The sequence below is a fragment of the Perca fluviatilis genome, chromosome 19 (assembly GCF_010015445.1).
Source record: "Perca fluviatilis chromosome 19, GENO_Pfluv_1.0, whole genome shotgun sequence".
NCBI classification, from domain to species: Eukaryota; Metazoa; Chordata; class Actinopteri; order Perciformes; family Percidae; genus Perca; species Perca fluviatilis.
Window position 1 is genome coordinate 19,252,742 of NC_053130.1, and position 13,707 is coordinate 19,266,448.

At 39.2% G+C, this 13,707-nt stretch overlaps 1 protein-coding gene across 4 annotated transcripts; it reads right to left on the minus strand.

The window, feature by feature from the left end:
- elovl5 (ELOVL fatty acid elongase 5) lies at positions 1-13,707 on the minus strand. 4 transcript variants are annotated; one of them, XM_039783465.1, is made up of 8 exons: positions 13,501-13,692; positions 9,023-9,087; positions 8,434-8,621; positions 6,601-6,678; positions 5,893-6,064; positions 4,587-4,711; positions 1,648-1,782; positions 1-483 (listed from the first exon to the last, which is right to left on the minus strand). In XM_039783465.1, the coding sequence occupies exons 2-8, from the start codon at positions 9,078-9,080 to the stop codon at positions 355-357; spliced, it is 885 nt and encodes a 294-aa protein (XP_039639399.1). In that variant the 5' UTR covers positions 9,081-9,087; positions 13,501-13,692; the 3' UTR covers positions 1-354. The 4 variants fall into 4 exon arrangements, with proteins under 4 accessions (XP_039639399.1, XP_039639397.1, XP_039639398.1 ...); XM_039783463.1 differs by having other exon boundaries at positions 355-483; positions 13,594-13,707; XM_039783464.1 differs by lacking the exon at positions 13,501-13,692 and adding an exon at positions 11,842-11,891 and having other exon boundaries at positions 355-483.

The window sequence follows — 13,707 nt, forward strand, 5'->3', positions numbered from 1 at the left end:
TTTTTGAAAAAACTTAACATATAACACAACACAACAATTAACAATAATTTGGAGGCCCCCCTGCATTGACTCTGAGGACCCCTGTTGAAGATCCCTGCTCTAGAGGTCAGCGGAGGCAATATTGTGCAACCATATTACAATACTCTATTATATTAATAAATTAATACTATATTAATTAATATAATCAATGTGTAGGAACGTGTTCAAAAACATGGAAAGTATCTCCATTTATGTAACTATGGCTTATTTCATCTCAAGTGAGTGCTCAACTATTCTAGATAAGAAGATCCATATACCTCTTAGCAGCATTAGCTAACACGCTACATTGAGAATGAGGTGAGGCTTTCTCAAATGTCAATCCACCCTCAGTTTCTTGTGTGCAGTACGCTCCAGAGATGGTGTCGCATTTGCATTTCCATTTGTTGATACAGGAGAGCCGTTGTGATGCTCCTTCTTGAGAGAACCACTGTGCTTCTTGTAAGTCTTGAAAGAGAGGCAGAGATAACATGTTATTAGACATAATATTATCATTGAAAATTACACAAGGTTAACTTGTTACCTAATAATTAAATGTAATTACTTAAACACATATATCTATACTGTAAGGTAGTTGCCGTTAAATGTCCCAGTCAGTACACAGCTTGGTCACAGTTCTTTAAAAACACAAATGTAAGGGCTCCATATCAAAAACATTTGTTGATATTATGTGTTACAGTTTTACTGCTTTTACTGCTTACACACAAAATATTTACATGTCACACAATTTTTTAAACCTTCAAATCTCCAAAACCATAAGCTATTTCTCAGCCTTTCACTCAATTTATTTCAATTGCATAAAACACTACACACAATTCTCTACCTAAGACAAAAATCTAACTGGAAGTACTTACTTTCCTTTTCCAAACACAACCAATCAAAATGCTACACTTATTCACCAGGTCACACACACACACACTCATGTGTGCAAACACGAAAACCAATCACTGCTTTAGTATAGGCCTATAAATAGGTAAAAATTCAGATGAACAATGGATGTCAACAATTGACAGAGAGCAAGGGGGGTAGGAGGGAGAGGAATATACAGTTTAATTTCTAAAAAAGCTTGGCACTGTAGTTTTTAGTAAAGGTTATGTTATATTCTTCACTGTTCCATGTTACCAGATATAACAATGATAACCTGGACTACGACGGAATATTAACCATTTATTACCCCAACAGCATGGCTTTACAGCAGCATGGCTAACACCAACAATGGAAGCTAAAGTTACCCACAATCCATCAGGCATATCTCACTATAGATCTCATATAGCAGTCCAAAATACACAACAGGTTAATTAAACAGGAGTAAATAGTGCATTTGTTGGGAACTATTTTCAGCTGCGGAATAACACACATTTGGTGCTCTGGAGTATTTACAGCAGCAGGACTGTATTTGTAGGAATGACTCAAAATAAACTACAGTTCACTGTGGCTCATCTATGTGTTTTGAATAGTTTTTGTACAACAATGGAAGGCTTTGACTACACAGACAATACTTGTAAGTGGGATCAATTCATAGTTAGTTTTTTTGTTGACAATAAGAAAACATCACCGGATGTAAACTTTAAACTCATTAATTAACAGTTTAAAATGGAAAAACCAACTGACCTGAATGTAGAAGTTTAAGAAAAATAAAATGAGTGTGACCATGTAACTTGTTTGGGAGTACAGCCATCCCTTGGGAAAGCCACATGGCCATATGGCTGCACACATCGTCTGGTAGATGGTTAAAAAGAACTGGATCTGTGGAGGGAACACAACATGCACATGCTGACACATACTAGAGTGAGAAGGTGACACAGAGAGCCTATAGAAACATAATATTGATCCAGAGTCTAAAATATCTTTTAATGGACACTGAAAGCACCTGCACTGTATTAAAGCTAAAGAGCATCCTGCAGAAAATAGTCCAACAAACAGCAACATCAGCTCTACAATGGAATGTGAATATAACAATCATCACATACAAAATCAAAGGACAAAGACTGAAAATACACCCATGAATTTTGAAAACTGTTGAAAGTGCATTTACTCATGTACTGCAATTTGTACTTAGTTAAATATTGCTAATTAATGCTACTTTATTTCTACTTCACTACATTTCAAAGTTAAATATTGTACTATTGCTGAAATACATTTATTTGGCAGCTACTTACGAGTTACTTATAATGTTTCATTTTTTTCTTACAAAATATATTATCTGTATTATTATTCAGTGCACAATAGTTCCTTATTGTCAAGTCGTTCTAGTCTTTCATTAAAGGTCCCATGGCATGAAAATGTCACTTTATGAGTTTTTTTTAACATTAATATGAGTTCCACTAGCCTGCCTATTGTCCCCCAGTGACTAGAAATGGTGATAGGTGTAAACCAAGTCCTGGGTATCCTGCTCTGCCTTTGAGAAAATGAAAGCTCAGATGGGCCAATCTGGAATCTTCCCTTTATGATGTCATAAAGGGAAAAGTTATCTCCCCTTTCTCTGCTTTGCCCCCCCAGAGAATTTGGCCCGCCCATGAGAAAGAGAGAGACATCATGGCTTGCAAACAAGCGAAACATGGCAGTTGGTCAAGGCCCCATCCTCCACCTTGCCCCCCCTCTCTCCTCCTTAATAGCATTTAAAGCTACAGACACAGAAATGGCATATCCTAAGGAAAGCTCATTGTGGGACTGGCTCTAGTGGCTGTAATTCTGCACCAAGGCTGAATTTCGGGAAAGAGACTTCAGATACAGTATTAGGGGACCTATATAAAAGCATCCAAAAAGCAGCATGTCATAGGACCTTTAAGTCATTTAAGTTACATTTCCTTTAGTAGAAGTGAAAAGATGAGTGTGGTTAGAATATATTGAACCTACTGTATTTTCAAAGCAGTTTCATTTTTCAATTAAAGCTGCGAGCAGCGATGGACGGGCCCTCGCGACTCTGTGCGCGTCGGGGTTACCGGCGGACGCCGCTCCTTGCGACCGTGAATTTGTGCGGCACTTGGACGCCGCAAATCGTCACCAATGAAAAGGGAACTCCCCGCTGAGTTCAACGATACCTCACAAAAGACTCTACGTCATACGGTTCATTAGCTGTGAAAGGGGGCGTGGCCAAAGTATAGGGGGCGGGCCAAACCTTTACCAATAAACAAGGAAGTCTCTGCTGAGTTCATTGATACCTCACATAGGACTCTACCTTAAATGGGTCACCATTTATGAAAGGGGGCGTGGCTTAAGCTTAGGGGGCGGGTCACACCATCACCAATGAAGAATGACGTCTCTGCTGAGTTCAGTGATACCTCACACAAGAGTTTACATCAAATGGGTCATTAGTCATAAAAGGGGGCGTGGCTTAAATATACAGGGCGGGCTAAACCATCACCAATGAAGAAGGAAGTCTCTGCTGAGTTCAATGACACCTCACACAAGACTACCTTAAACGGTTCAAATGTTATGAAAGGGGGCGTGGCCTGAGTACGTGGGCGTGGTCATATTATAGGGGGCGGCTCAGTATCAGATGTAGACCACACATTCTGAGTTTCATGCAAGTTTGTCATATAAGGCGCATTTCATGTTGCCAGCAGGGGTTGCTATGACCAAAAGTCAATTTTGGCCTGTAGGTGTCCTCAGGCCTGGACCCTTGTCAATCGTGAGAAATTTCGGGCAGATACGACAATGTACACTCAAGTTACAACAACTTCTTTGTTCATCGCTAAACACTCAAAATGGCCGCCACGCCCACACCGTCTGACGAAAAGTTTTTCTTTTAATAACTTTTCATCGTTAAGGTGTTGAGATGATACAGACCAAGTTTGAAGTTGATCGGATGAAATCTGTAGGAGGAGTTCGTTAAAGTATAGCAACTTGACTTTTAGGCCTACTTCCTGTTGCCACTAAGGGGCGCTATGACTTTAAGTAGGTGGAAATGGCCAAAATCGCACTAATTTCGAACATTTAATTCAAAATGGCGGACGTCCTGTTGGGTTTAGGGTATGGCTCTAATGAAGTTTTTTGTACATCTTGACATGTTACATATGTGTACCAAGTTTCGTGAGTCTACGTTAAACGCACTGCAGGGGCTCAATTTTCTTAACTTTCTAGGGGGCGCTAGTGAGCCATTTTTGTGCGCCTAATTATTCTGCATGCAGAAACCTGCCTTAATTGTTCACTTTTCAAGCTACATACTCTGGTTTTTAGAGCAGTGATTTAAATTAAAAAGTCAAATAGAGTATTCTTACTGCACTGACTGACTTCTTTAACTAATCAAAATAAGATTTTTAGGATGTAATTATATTTGCACATTAAACTGCCCAACAGTTTATAGAATAGTTAAACTACAACAGTACAATGCTACTTACACATTACATCAGTGATAATAATCATACAATATAATATACAGTATATGTATACTACATCATAATCAAATAAGCCTGTTTCTGCATACTTATGATTTTTGACCATAAGTACATTTTAATGAAAATACTTTTTATTATTATTGCTACTTTTACTTAAGTAAAAGATCAAAACACTTCTTCCACCACCAGCGAGAAACTACAGGATGAACCCACCAGCTGTAACTGTGTGATGTACTTCTTCCACCACAGGTATGGCCGCATGGCTGGGATGGCTGACAGACCGTAGTAAGAATACATCACAACGTGGACGAAGCTGTTTATAGTGGGGCCGAAGTATGCTGTAGAGACACAGAAGAGAGATATGATTAGTTATTCATCTACTGCAAGCAATTACTGTCCGTGAATGGCAAGTGACTGCATTCAGGAGTGCAATGATCATATAGCTACTAACTTTTCATTAGTCTGCTCCATTTGGAACCATTACTACAAAGTTCATGTCAAATCAATAGAAGCCATTAACAGTAAAGTAATACAGAAATAATATATTGAACTCTGATGAATACTGAAACGTGTTTATGAATCAGAAATTTCACATTATATTAAAATCAATAGTAAAAGGCATAATTAAGGACATTTTTATTGTAGGAAAATTGACAGCTCCATTGCTTGCAGGATGCTGTGCTTTTTTCTGCACAACTTTAATAAAAAAGCACAAAAAGTAGCCTATGTTACACAGTGCAGCAGCGTTCAGGTCAATAAGTGTCACTTTGTGTCCTTAAAGCCCCTGACACACCAACCCGACGGCTGACCGTTGGCAGAAAAGGCAGTCGGACTGATCAGTTGGCTCCCCGAGGTCCAAAAAGTGCCTCAGAACACACCGAAGCGACGCCGACTTGAGCGTACGTTCTGCGCGAGACGTAATACGTCTCCATAACAGCAGGCGGCGCTAAACTGTATTTTCGCCCAAAAAATTAAAACCAGCAGCTGATTGGACGAACGCGTCACATGGGTCTGGCTGCTTCCGGATTTTTCAACCGGGCACAATGGTGGCTTCGTTCGTAATACGATCTCATATTTTACTAAGATAGTTCACCGAAATGTGTTTCTGAAAACATTTTAAGCGAGAAATAGGCCGTGCAGTTGCTGAATCTGTCTTCATTTCAGATCGACAAAGGTCAGTTTAAAAGATTTTCGTCAGATTTTTAGAGGCTTAGTCACGCTCATCCCGCTTGTCATTTCTGGGTTAGCACTCCACCAAACAGATTGGTCATTGAGTCCTACTGCCCGCCCTCCGACCCAGCAAATCAGGTGGGCCTGACGGAACACACCGAACAGACTCGAGTCACTGACCTCGACAGACTGTCCGACGGCCGATTATTGGGTTGGTGTGTCAGGGCCATTAAGGCTTTGTGGCTGTTTTGGGGGCTAATGGGTTTAACATTAGAGCACTTGAATTATTTAGCTTGCTTTCGGGCCAAACAGTAAATACTGGAGGGTGAAGTTGTGTTAAAACACTCACTATGGCCGCAGGGTACCCAGTTCACAACAAACCACCAGATATTCAGCATGGTAGCATGGTGGTAGATGTGAAGAAACGTCATCTGGTGATTATTCTTCCGTAGTATGAAGAAAAAGGTGTCCATGAACTCAATGAGCTTGGAGAAGTAGTACCACCACAGGGCATTTATGATCTGAGAGGAAATGCAGCAAATAAGTAAAACACAAGAAAAAACTTCCTCTATATTCCTGAAGAGATGATAGAAATGATAAATCAGGAAAATACATTCCAAAAGTTCTCCCCAAATTCCTGCAAACACAATTTATCATACAAGGTGTAACGTCTGTCCGGAAGCTCCTTGAAAGTTCAGTACACAGTGATCACACATTTCATTTAATCACCGCAGAACTGCAAAACCGTGCTCATTTTACTGAGCCTTGTTTTCACCTCCACTGCAGAGCTCAGTAGGGACACCAAAGCGAGTCATCATGATGACATGAGTCAGATTAAATTGACTCTGTCTCTTCAGCTTATCTGCTGGGATTTACAGGTACTCACTCATAGAAATCAGGGCAATATATTCTAGCTGTCCTACAATAACTGGTATTTATACCTTTACAGAATGGGAAATAGATTACTTCGTAATACAATTATGTCAAACGTGATCAAATGAAAACATAATCCACAGCAATAAACATAAAAATGTTGAACTGTGTAAATCAGACTGACCTTATTATCTGCTTCCTCTGCACTGTGAGTGTCCTGGCAGTAGAAGTTGTAGCCACCGTACCACACAGCAGTAACAAGCTGAAGAAAAAAGCCATTTAGAACATCACAGAATGTATTGGAAGCTAATTAAATTTAATTAAAGCATTTAGCGCACAGGGGGGTATTGCAAGAGAAGTGCAAATACAGGAATATCTATTTACCTATACATTTGTACATTAAAGTGGTACTACAGTGATTTATCCATAACGTTTGGCCAAGATATCCTGTTAATCCCTAGTATGGGATCAGCAGGAAAATACATTGTATCTCACACTTCCCATAAGGCAACTCAACTATTTATTCTGTTTATGTTGTAAGGGACCATGTACAATATCAAAGAAAAATTTTAAGGTTTGACTTGATTTATCTTCAACCGTCCCTGCTTGGCATACGCTAGTGTCTCCAGTAACTCTGTTTGTAACACAGGCTTTCTCAGGTTATTTTTTCAGACTTGACAAAAGCCACAACAGCCATTATACAACTGTGTTTATAGGCTGAGTAGTACTCTCTGTGACAAGTAAACTAATCTGTGTATGTGTAAAATCAGTATCATGCCCCTTTAAACAATAATTATTCAAATGCAAGTATATGGTGTGGCTTAATGCTGATTCACCAAATCAGTATATCCACTGTCTTTGCCTGCTGCTGTGAAAGTCTTTGCTAACTAACAGCAGAGCCAAGAAACTGCCACCAGTTAAGAACCAGCAATGGAATTAAGTAGTTTATCAGGAGAGTACAGACAGCCCTCTAAGCTGATATACCTCCTTGATTCTTTCTTCAAACCTAAAGCAGCATTAGTCAGCCTATAAATGTAAAACATATTATTGCAAACACATTTAATCACAATCATTATGTCACCAACCACTATGCCCTGGAAAGTTGACAAGAACAAAATTGACCTGTACTTTGATCAGGTGGCATGATTGGATGGCCAAATCACCCCATGGCCGGGGCATTGTCAGAGTACAGGGTTTAATGAATCACACAGCTACCGGTCCACTGGGGCCTTATGCAATGCAGACAGAAAGACAAACAGCTTGTTCTGCCAACTGGATGGGGAGTTAAAGTACAGTTACTTTAGACTTACTGTACACATAAACAAAACTGATAAATCTGGTTCTGGCTTCCAGGTGCTCACAGGTACACAAAATGACAGATACAACTTAAACAGCAAATTCAGCTCAGGCTCCTTGCCAAATAATCCAAGTTTGTTTACATCAGTGCATCTATCAATTTCAATTATATAGTCAGCTGTTTATCAAAAGCAGTTTTCCAGCTAACAATAGATGTCTGTGAGGGTATATGAGGGATTTGATGGCTGAAACAATGAGCCTGTCAGCATCCAGCTGTGTCCCTCTTACTCCCTGATAGCATTATCTAATGGTAGCTTTCAGTGAGAGACAGAAGCCAGTAGCAACAGATCCGAGTCTAATCAGAGTCAAGTGTTAAAGCTAACCGGCTGTTGCTAAGCTAACCGGCTGCAGGCTGTAGCTTCATATTTAACGTACACACATGAGAGTGGTATCAATCTCATCTCATCTCTGTCAAGAAAGCAAATAAGTGCATTTTTCAAAACATCAAAGTATTCCTTTAATTAAACATACCAGTCCATAGGCTTTACATCTGGTCATATTAACACACTAGAGATTTTAGTGGGCATGCGGCTCAGATTCGGGTCGGTTTCCTCTTTATTTCTTTTCTTTTAATAATCTGTCTGTAGTGTGACAGTGTGACATTGCAGTGATTGCTTTGGCCTACTTCAACACATATCTCAGTGCCGAGCAGTCTGTTTACCTCATAGAACATGTAGAAGGACAAGACTGTGAGGCCCAGATTGTAGAGCACCAGGAGGCCTCTGCAGGAGTACGGCTGCCTGTGTTTCATGTACTTGGGCCCCATCCACACGATCAGAAGGTACATTACTGTGAGTGCAAAGGTTGGTGGGTAGTTGTCGAGCAGCAGCCATCCCTGCACCCGCTGATCTGAAAAATGGCAATAAAGAGGCAAGTTGTCACCGTTGATCAGGTGGCCTCATTGATAATAGTCTGTTATCTTTCAATGAACTTGAAAAGAGAAAACAGCAGCAGTGCACACACTGAGGGATCTTTTCTCAACAATCGAAAGGTTAGCAGCCAGACAGTGAAAAACCCCAGCAGATGTCTTGTGCAAGTCCAATGTGTATAGCATGTAATAAAAGACTTTAGTCAAGGTTCTAGGTCATTTTTACTTTCACAGCTACCTTCACCTGTCTGTTAACTACAGAACTCTGCTGAGCTTTTGCACTGAATACCGTATTTGCAACGTGTTGGGAGACAGACACATTAAAGACAACAGCAACAAATTTTATATCAACAACTAAGATGACAATAAAAACTTGACTTGCCTCTGGGACCCATCCATGTCTCAAAGTAAGTGTTCAGTTTATGATTAAAGGTCTCCATTTGTCACCTAAAAACAAAATGTAAAACAAAAAAAAAACAATTTAAAGCAGCATGAGTTTTTTTTTGGCAACGCACTGGCATGATAAGTATGATAAGCTTAATTAATCTGCCTGAAAGAGGCCTTGACAGTTCAGTGATCATTAACTCTTAGTAGTGTTTAAATAACATGTAACTCAAAGTCAATGTTGATACATGCCTATCATGTTTGTTGTTGTACATATGTCTGCTTGTGCTCCAGCTGGTCCACCCACGCTCTCTAATATGTCCCATGTCCCCAATAACTAACCCTTTACATTCCTGTGGTTTCAGACAACAGATCAAATGTGGCCACTTCTGTAAAACAAGCCAGCAGGCAGGTGTGTACAGATGATAACCCCATCTCTACACTGTTGTATTGTGATGTTCTGGCATTTAAATTGTTGAAGGTAATGAAATGTGTAGATTAATTATCGCTAGTGTGCTCCAGGTTTTAATAATCACAGAATGTTGTCTGGCCCAGAAAGTCTCTAAATCTTTGTGCATGTTCTCCTGACAAAGCTGTCAACTTATGGTGGTGCATTATTATATATTGTTTAATTACCCTATTATCCTTTGTGAGTGTTTTAAACATGTATGGTGTGTATTCAGAACTGATTCAAACAGCTGACTGTGGAACATTTAGGAAAAAGTTGAAAAGTGCAGTTTTCCTGTGTCAGACGTAAGTACCTTTTCCATAAACAATATGTTATATACTATATATAATATCAGATTCCACCACTATGCTTCTGACAGTCAGATCAACCCTGTGATATAAAGCAGAAGGCCATTTACACAACTCTATGAATGTCTGGATGTTCACAGCTGGATATTTTGTCTGTTATCTTCATCGAACTGCAGGAAGTATTTTGACTGACATCTGGAGAAACATGTTACGTTGTATTACCATGTTTTTACAATAGAGAAAACTCTCTTCCTTTAAATTATACTTTGTAATAAGACTTATGTAGCTTTCTCGCACAATGGGCTCAAGGAAAAAAAGGTCTAATAGTTGATAAATAATTATTTTAAATTTTAACAAAATGTTAAATATATTAACACAACTGAGTAACTTATTTACCTTACGTTTAATAGATTTAATAAATACTCAACAAAATAATCAGTTCTCACAGACACTTTTTAGTATTCACCAGGTTAATCACAAACAGCAAAAAGAAACTGCCACAATGTGCATGTTTTCTATGCTACTAGTTTCAAGTATATATTAAGAACAGGTGACTGCATCAAGGAGAGGTACATAGTTTTTTTTATTTTGCAAATGGCAATAAATCTTTTTAATTATTTTGGGGTTATTGGAATAAATAACACTTCACAAAATCTTTTTGAAAAATCTCAATTAAAATCTTCACACTAAACTGAAAAAGGCTGTTGCTGCAATTTTGTTAATTTTACAGGAAAAAACACTGCACCAATAATGAATAAACACTGTTATAAGAAGATGAGGAGCCTACGATCAAAATTATGAAGTCTTTCGGCTAATTAGCTGTAAACTCGAGGCACTGGCTGCTTAGTCTTTTGTTCATCATCACTCACCTCCACACAAGCCAAGAAAAACCTTCTGGGGTAGGAGTTGGATAGCCTGGTCCTACCAGACTCTCGTACATTACATTTGTACTGAAGGAAAATATATATTGAGCGCAAGTACGTAGGAGGGCGGAGCCAGGCTAGGAGATGGAAGGGACTGCTGCCTCTCTGCCTGTCTCTGTGTGTGTGTGTGTGTGTGTGTGTGTGTGTGTGTGTGTGTGTGTGTGTGTGTGTGTGCGTGTGTGTGTGTCTGTGTGTCTGTGTGTGCGTGTGGCACGCACTGCTCCCAGGGAGACACATCGCGAAGAGAGAGAGAGAGAGAGAGAGAGAGAGAGAGAGAGAGGGATCGACAAAGTCTAATCTCCCTATCTGATATTTTGATTTATTTAATTCAAGAAATACATGTGTTTAACAGGGAAGCTGTGTGCATACAGGAATATATAGGCTATGTTTATTATTAAAAAATAAAAAATAAACATGCATCCAGAAAAAAGGGCACTTTGCCGAGGAAGATAAAGCAAAGGGCATGTGCTCAAGCCCCTTTTGATGTGTATGTGTGCACATGCCTGGTAACAAGTGTATGTTCTAAAAAAAAATCCTTGTAAACATTGTGCAATATACAGTATATCCCAGTTTACAAAGGAACTTAGATAGTTCAAATGGATAATGATCTGCTGCCCAGGCAACATAGCATACCACGGATAGTTGAATTTGTCCATAACAAAATAAGGCTTATTCTGGTCAACCTTAGTACAGTAATATCTGTGCTCTTATTATCAGAGATGCATTAGGCTGCACCAAAACATGATAATCTGCAAGGCCTTAATCAGAGCTGGATGAGCCACAACAGCCATAACATCATAGATTTCTTAATACCATGGTAGATATCCCTTTACAGTTTTTTACAGTACAACTGCTTACACATAAAATCTTTAAATGTCACACGAATTTTTAAAACTCACTCAAAGAGCAAAACTAGACACCAAAATCTCCAAAACCATAAGCTATTTCTCAGCCTTTCACTCAGTTTTCAATTGCATAAAACACCTTATTTCAAAACACTACACACAATTCTCTACCTAAGACACAAAAATCTAACAGGAAGTGACTTGCTTTCCTTTTCCAAACACAACCAATCAAAATGCTACACTTCATCAGGTCACACACACACTCCTCACATGTGCAGACACTAATTGCTTACCTGATCACTGCTTTAGTATAGGCTTATAAATAGGTCAACGGTCAGGTAACCTGTTATGAACAATGGATGCAACAGTGAACAGAGAGCAAGGGGAGTAGGAGGGAGAGGCAGGGGATGACAATGAGAACAAGTTAAAAAAGGAAGAGTTGGAAGAAGAAGAGGAGGAGGAGGACGAGTTGGAAGAGGACAAGGGCAAAGAAGAGAAGGAAGGAGAGCCATTTCTGATGAGATCAGGGCCACAATTATTGATCACTGGTGATCCCCCCACACCCACCCCATACGAACATCTGCACATCAACACGCACGCACACACACACACACACACACAAACACACAACACACACACACACACACACACACACACACACACACACACACAAATGTGTTCTTTATTCTAAAAATTATATATTTGGTTTACATATGTTTATGGTGTTGTTTTCTTCTATGCTACTGTGTATACAACACTGTGCTACTGTTACAACAGTAGCCTAATGATATGCCAAATAAATATTTTCTGTTTCAACATTACATGGTTGTTTATACTGAACTTCTCAACCCCTCCCAGCAAATTGCTTTTACTGTAGAACATTGTATGGAAATGTAGATATAAGGCTATGAAAGTCAAAAGTGCTTTAGATTTAGAAAAACAGTGTGTACATGGTATATCAAAATAATTATGAAAAAAGTGTTTACCATGTGATGCAAATGTTTCATTTTGAGATGTGTTTATGGCATTTTGAATGCAGTGTGGAGATGAGGCATTTTGTGTGTGCAGTTTTAGGAATTGTGTGTGTATAGTTTTTAAAAGAGGAGACAAAGTTTTGAAGCGTGTGTAAACAGCTGTAAAAAACTGTAAAATATATAATTGTGGCCATTGTGATCAATGTTGCAAATCAATCAGCATGACTTCTTCATTGTCATACTGGATTTTTGCATGATTTTTGCATCAATGTGATGACCTGCATTTGTAAATTATTGTTATTTCACTGGATTAGCCAAAAACATCCATTCATTAGTTTATCAATAGCCTACGTTTTACAATAGATTTTCCATATTGTATCAAGATATATATTGGTATTGCAATATAAAATTACACATTTTTGGGATTGTGCGTATTTCTTACCCCTTGTAAGAGTATTAGATAGATAAATAGATCTAGAAAAGCAAAATGGAAAGTTTTCACCAGGACATTTGACAACCATCAACTATCAGCACACAGTTTAGTAGCACTCGGCTGTCTAATATGGTTATATGATGCAGTATCGCGAACACATGACAAATGCATGAGACTATTGTAGAATATGCGTCCTATACCGCTTACTTGCACCACGACATTGTACACTTGTAATTTTCCGTCGGGGTCACAGTTAAACTGCACTTAACGCACTGTAGCTTCTACTGCACGGTATGAAACAGCAGCCCGGTCTGTAGTTAAACAAAAAGATGTGAGCTGATGGCAGCGGTTATCTCATTACATCATCCTAAAAATAAAAACTTAAAAAACGTATCGCATAATATCTTTCGCATAGGCTACAGTAACAGACAGTAGAGGTCAACACTTCAGCATCACCCAAACTCATCGCTTAGCCTACAGTACAGACGACATGCGCCCTGCAACATTTTCCTTTCCTTTTTAAACAATATAATATAAAGCCTCACCATAAAGTCACTCAGCCGTCCGGTCGCGTTAGATAAAGAGCGAAATGTTGAGTGTGGATGAAGAGATGCAGCTGTGTGCGGCGGACTGCTTACGTTAAGAGGCGGGAGAGAGAACGCGACTGTGTAACCTTGGCTGGCTGGCTGGATGGATGGATGGCTGGCCGGTCTGTGCACAATGTGCAGCCTTGTCGCTCAGTGGAAAATAGT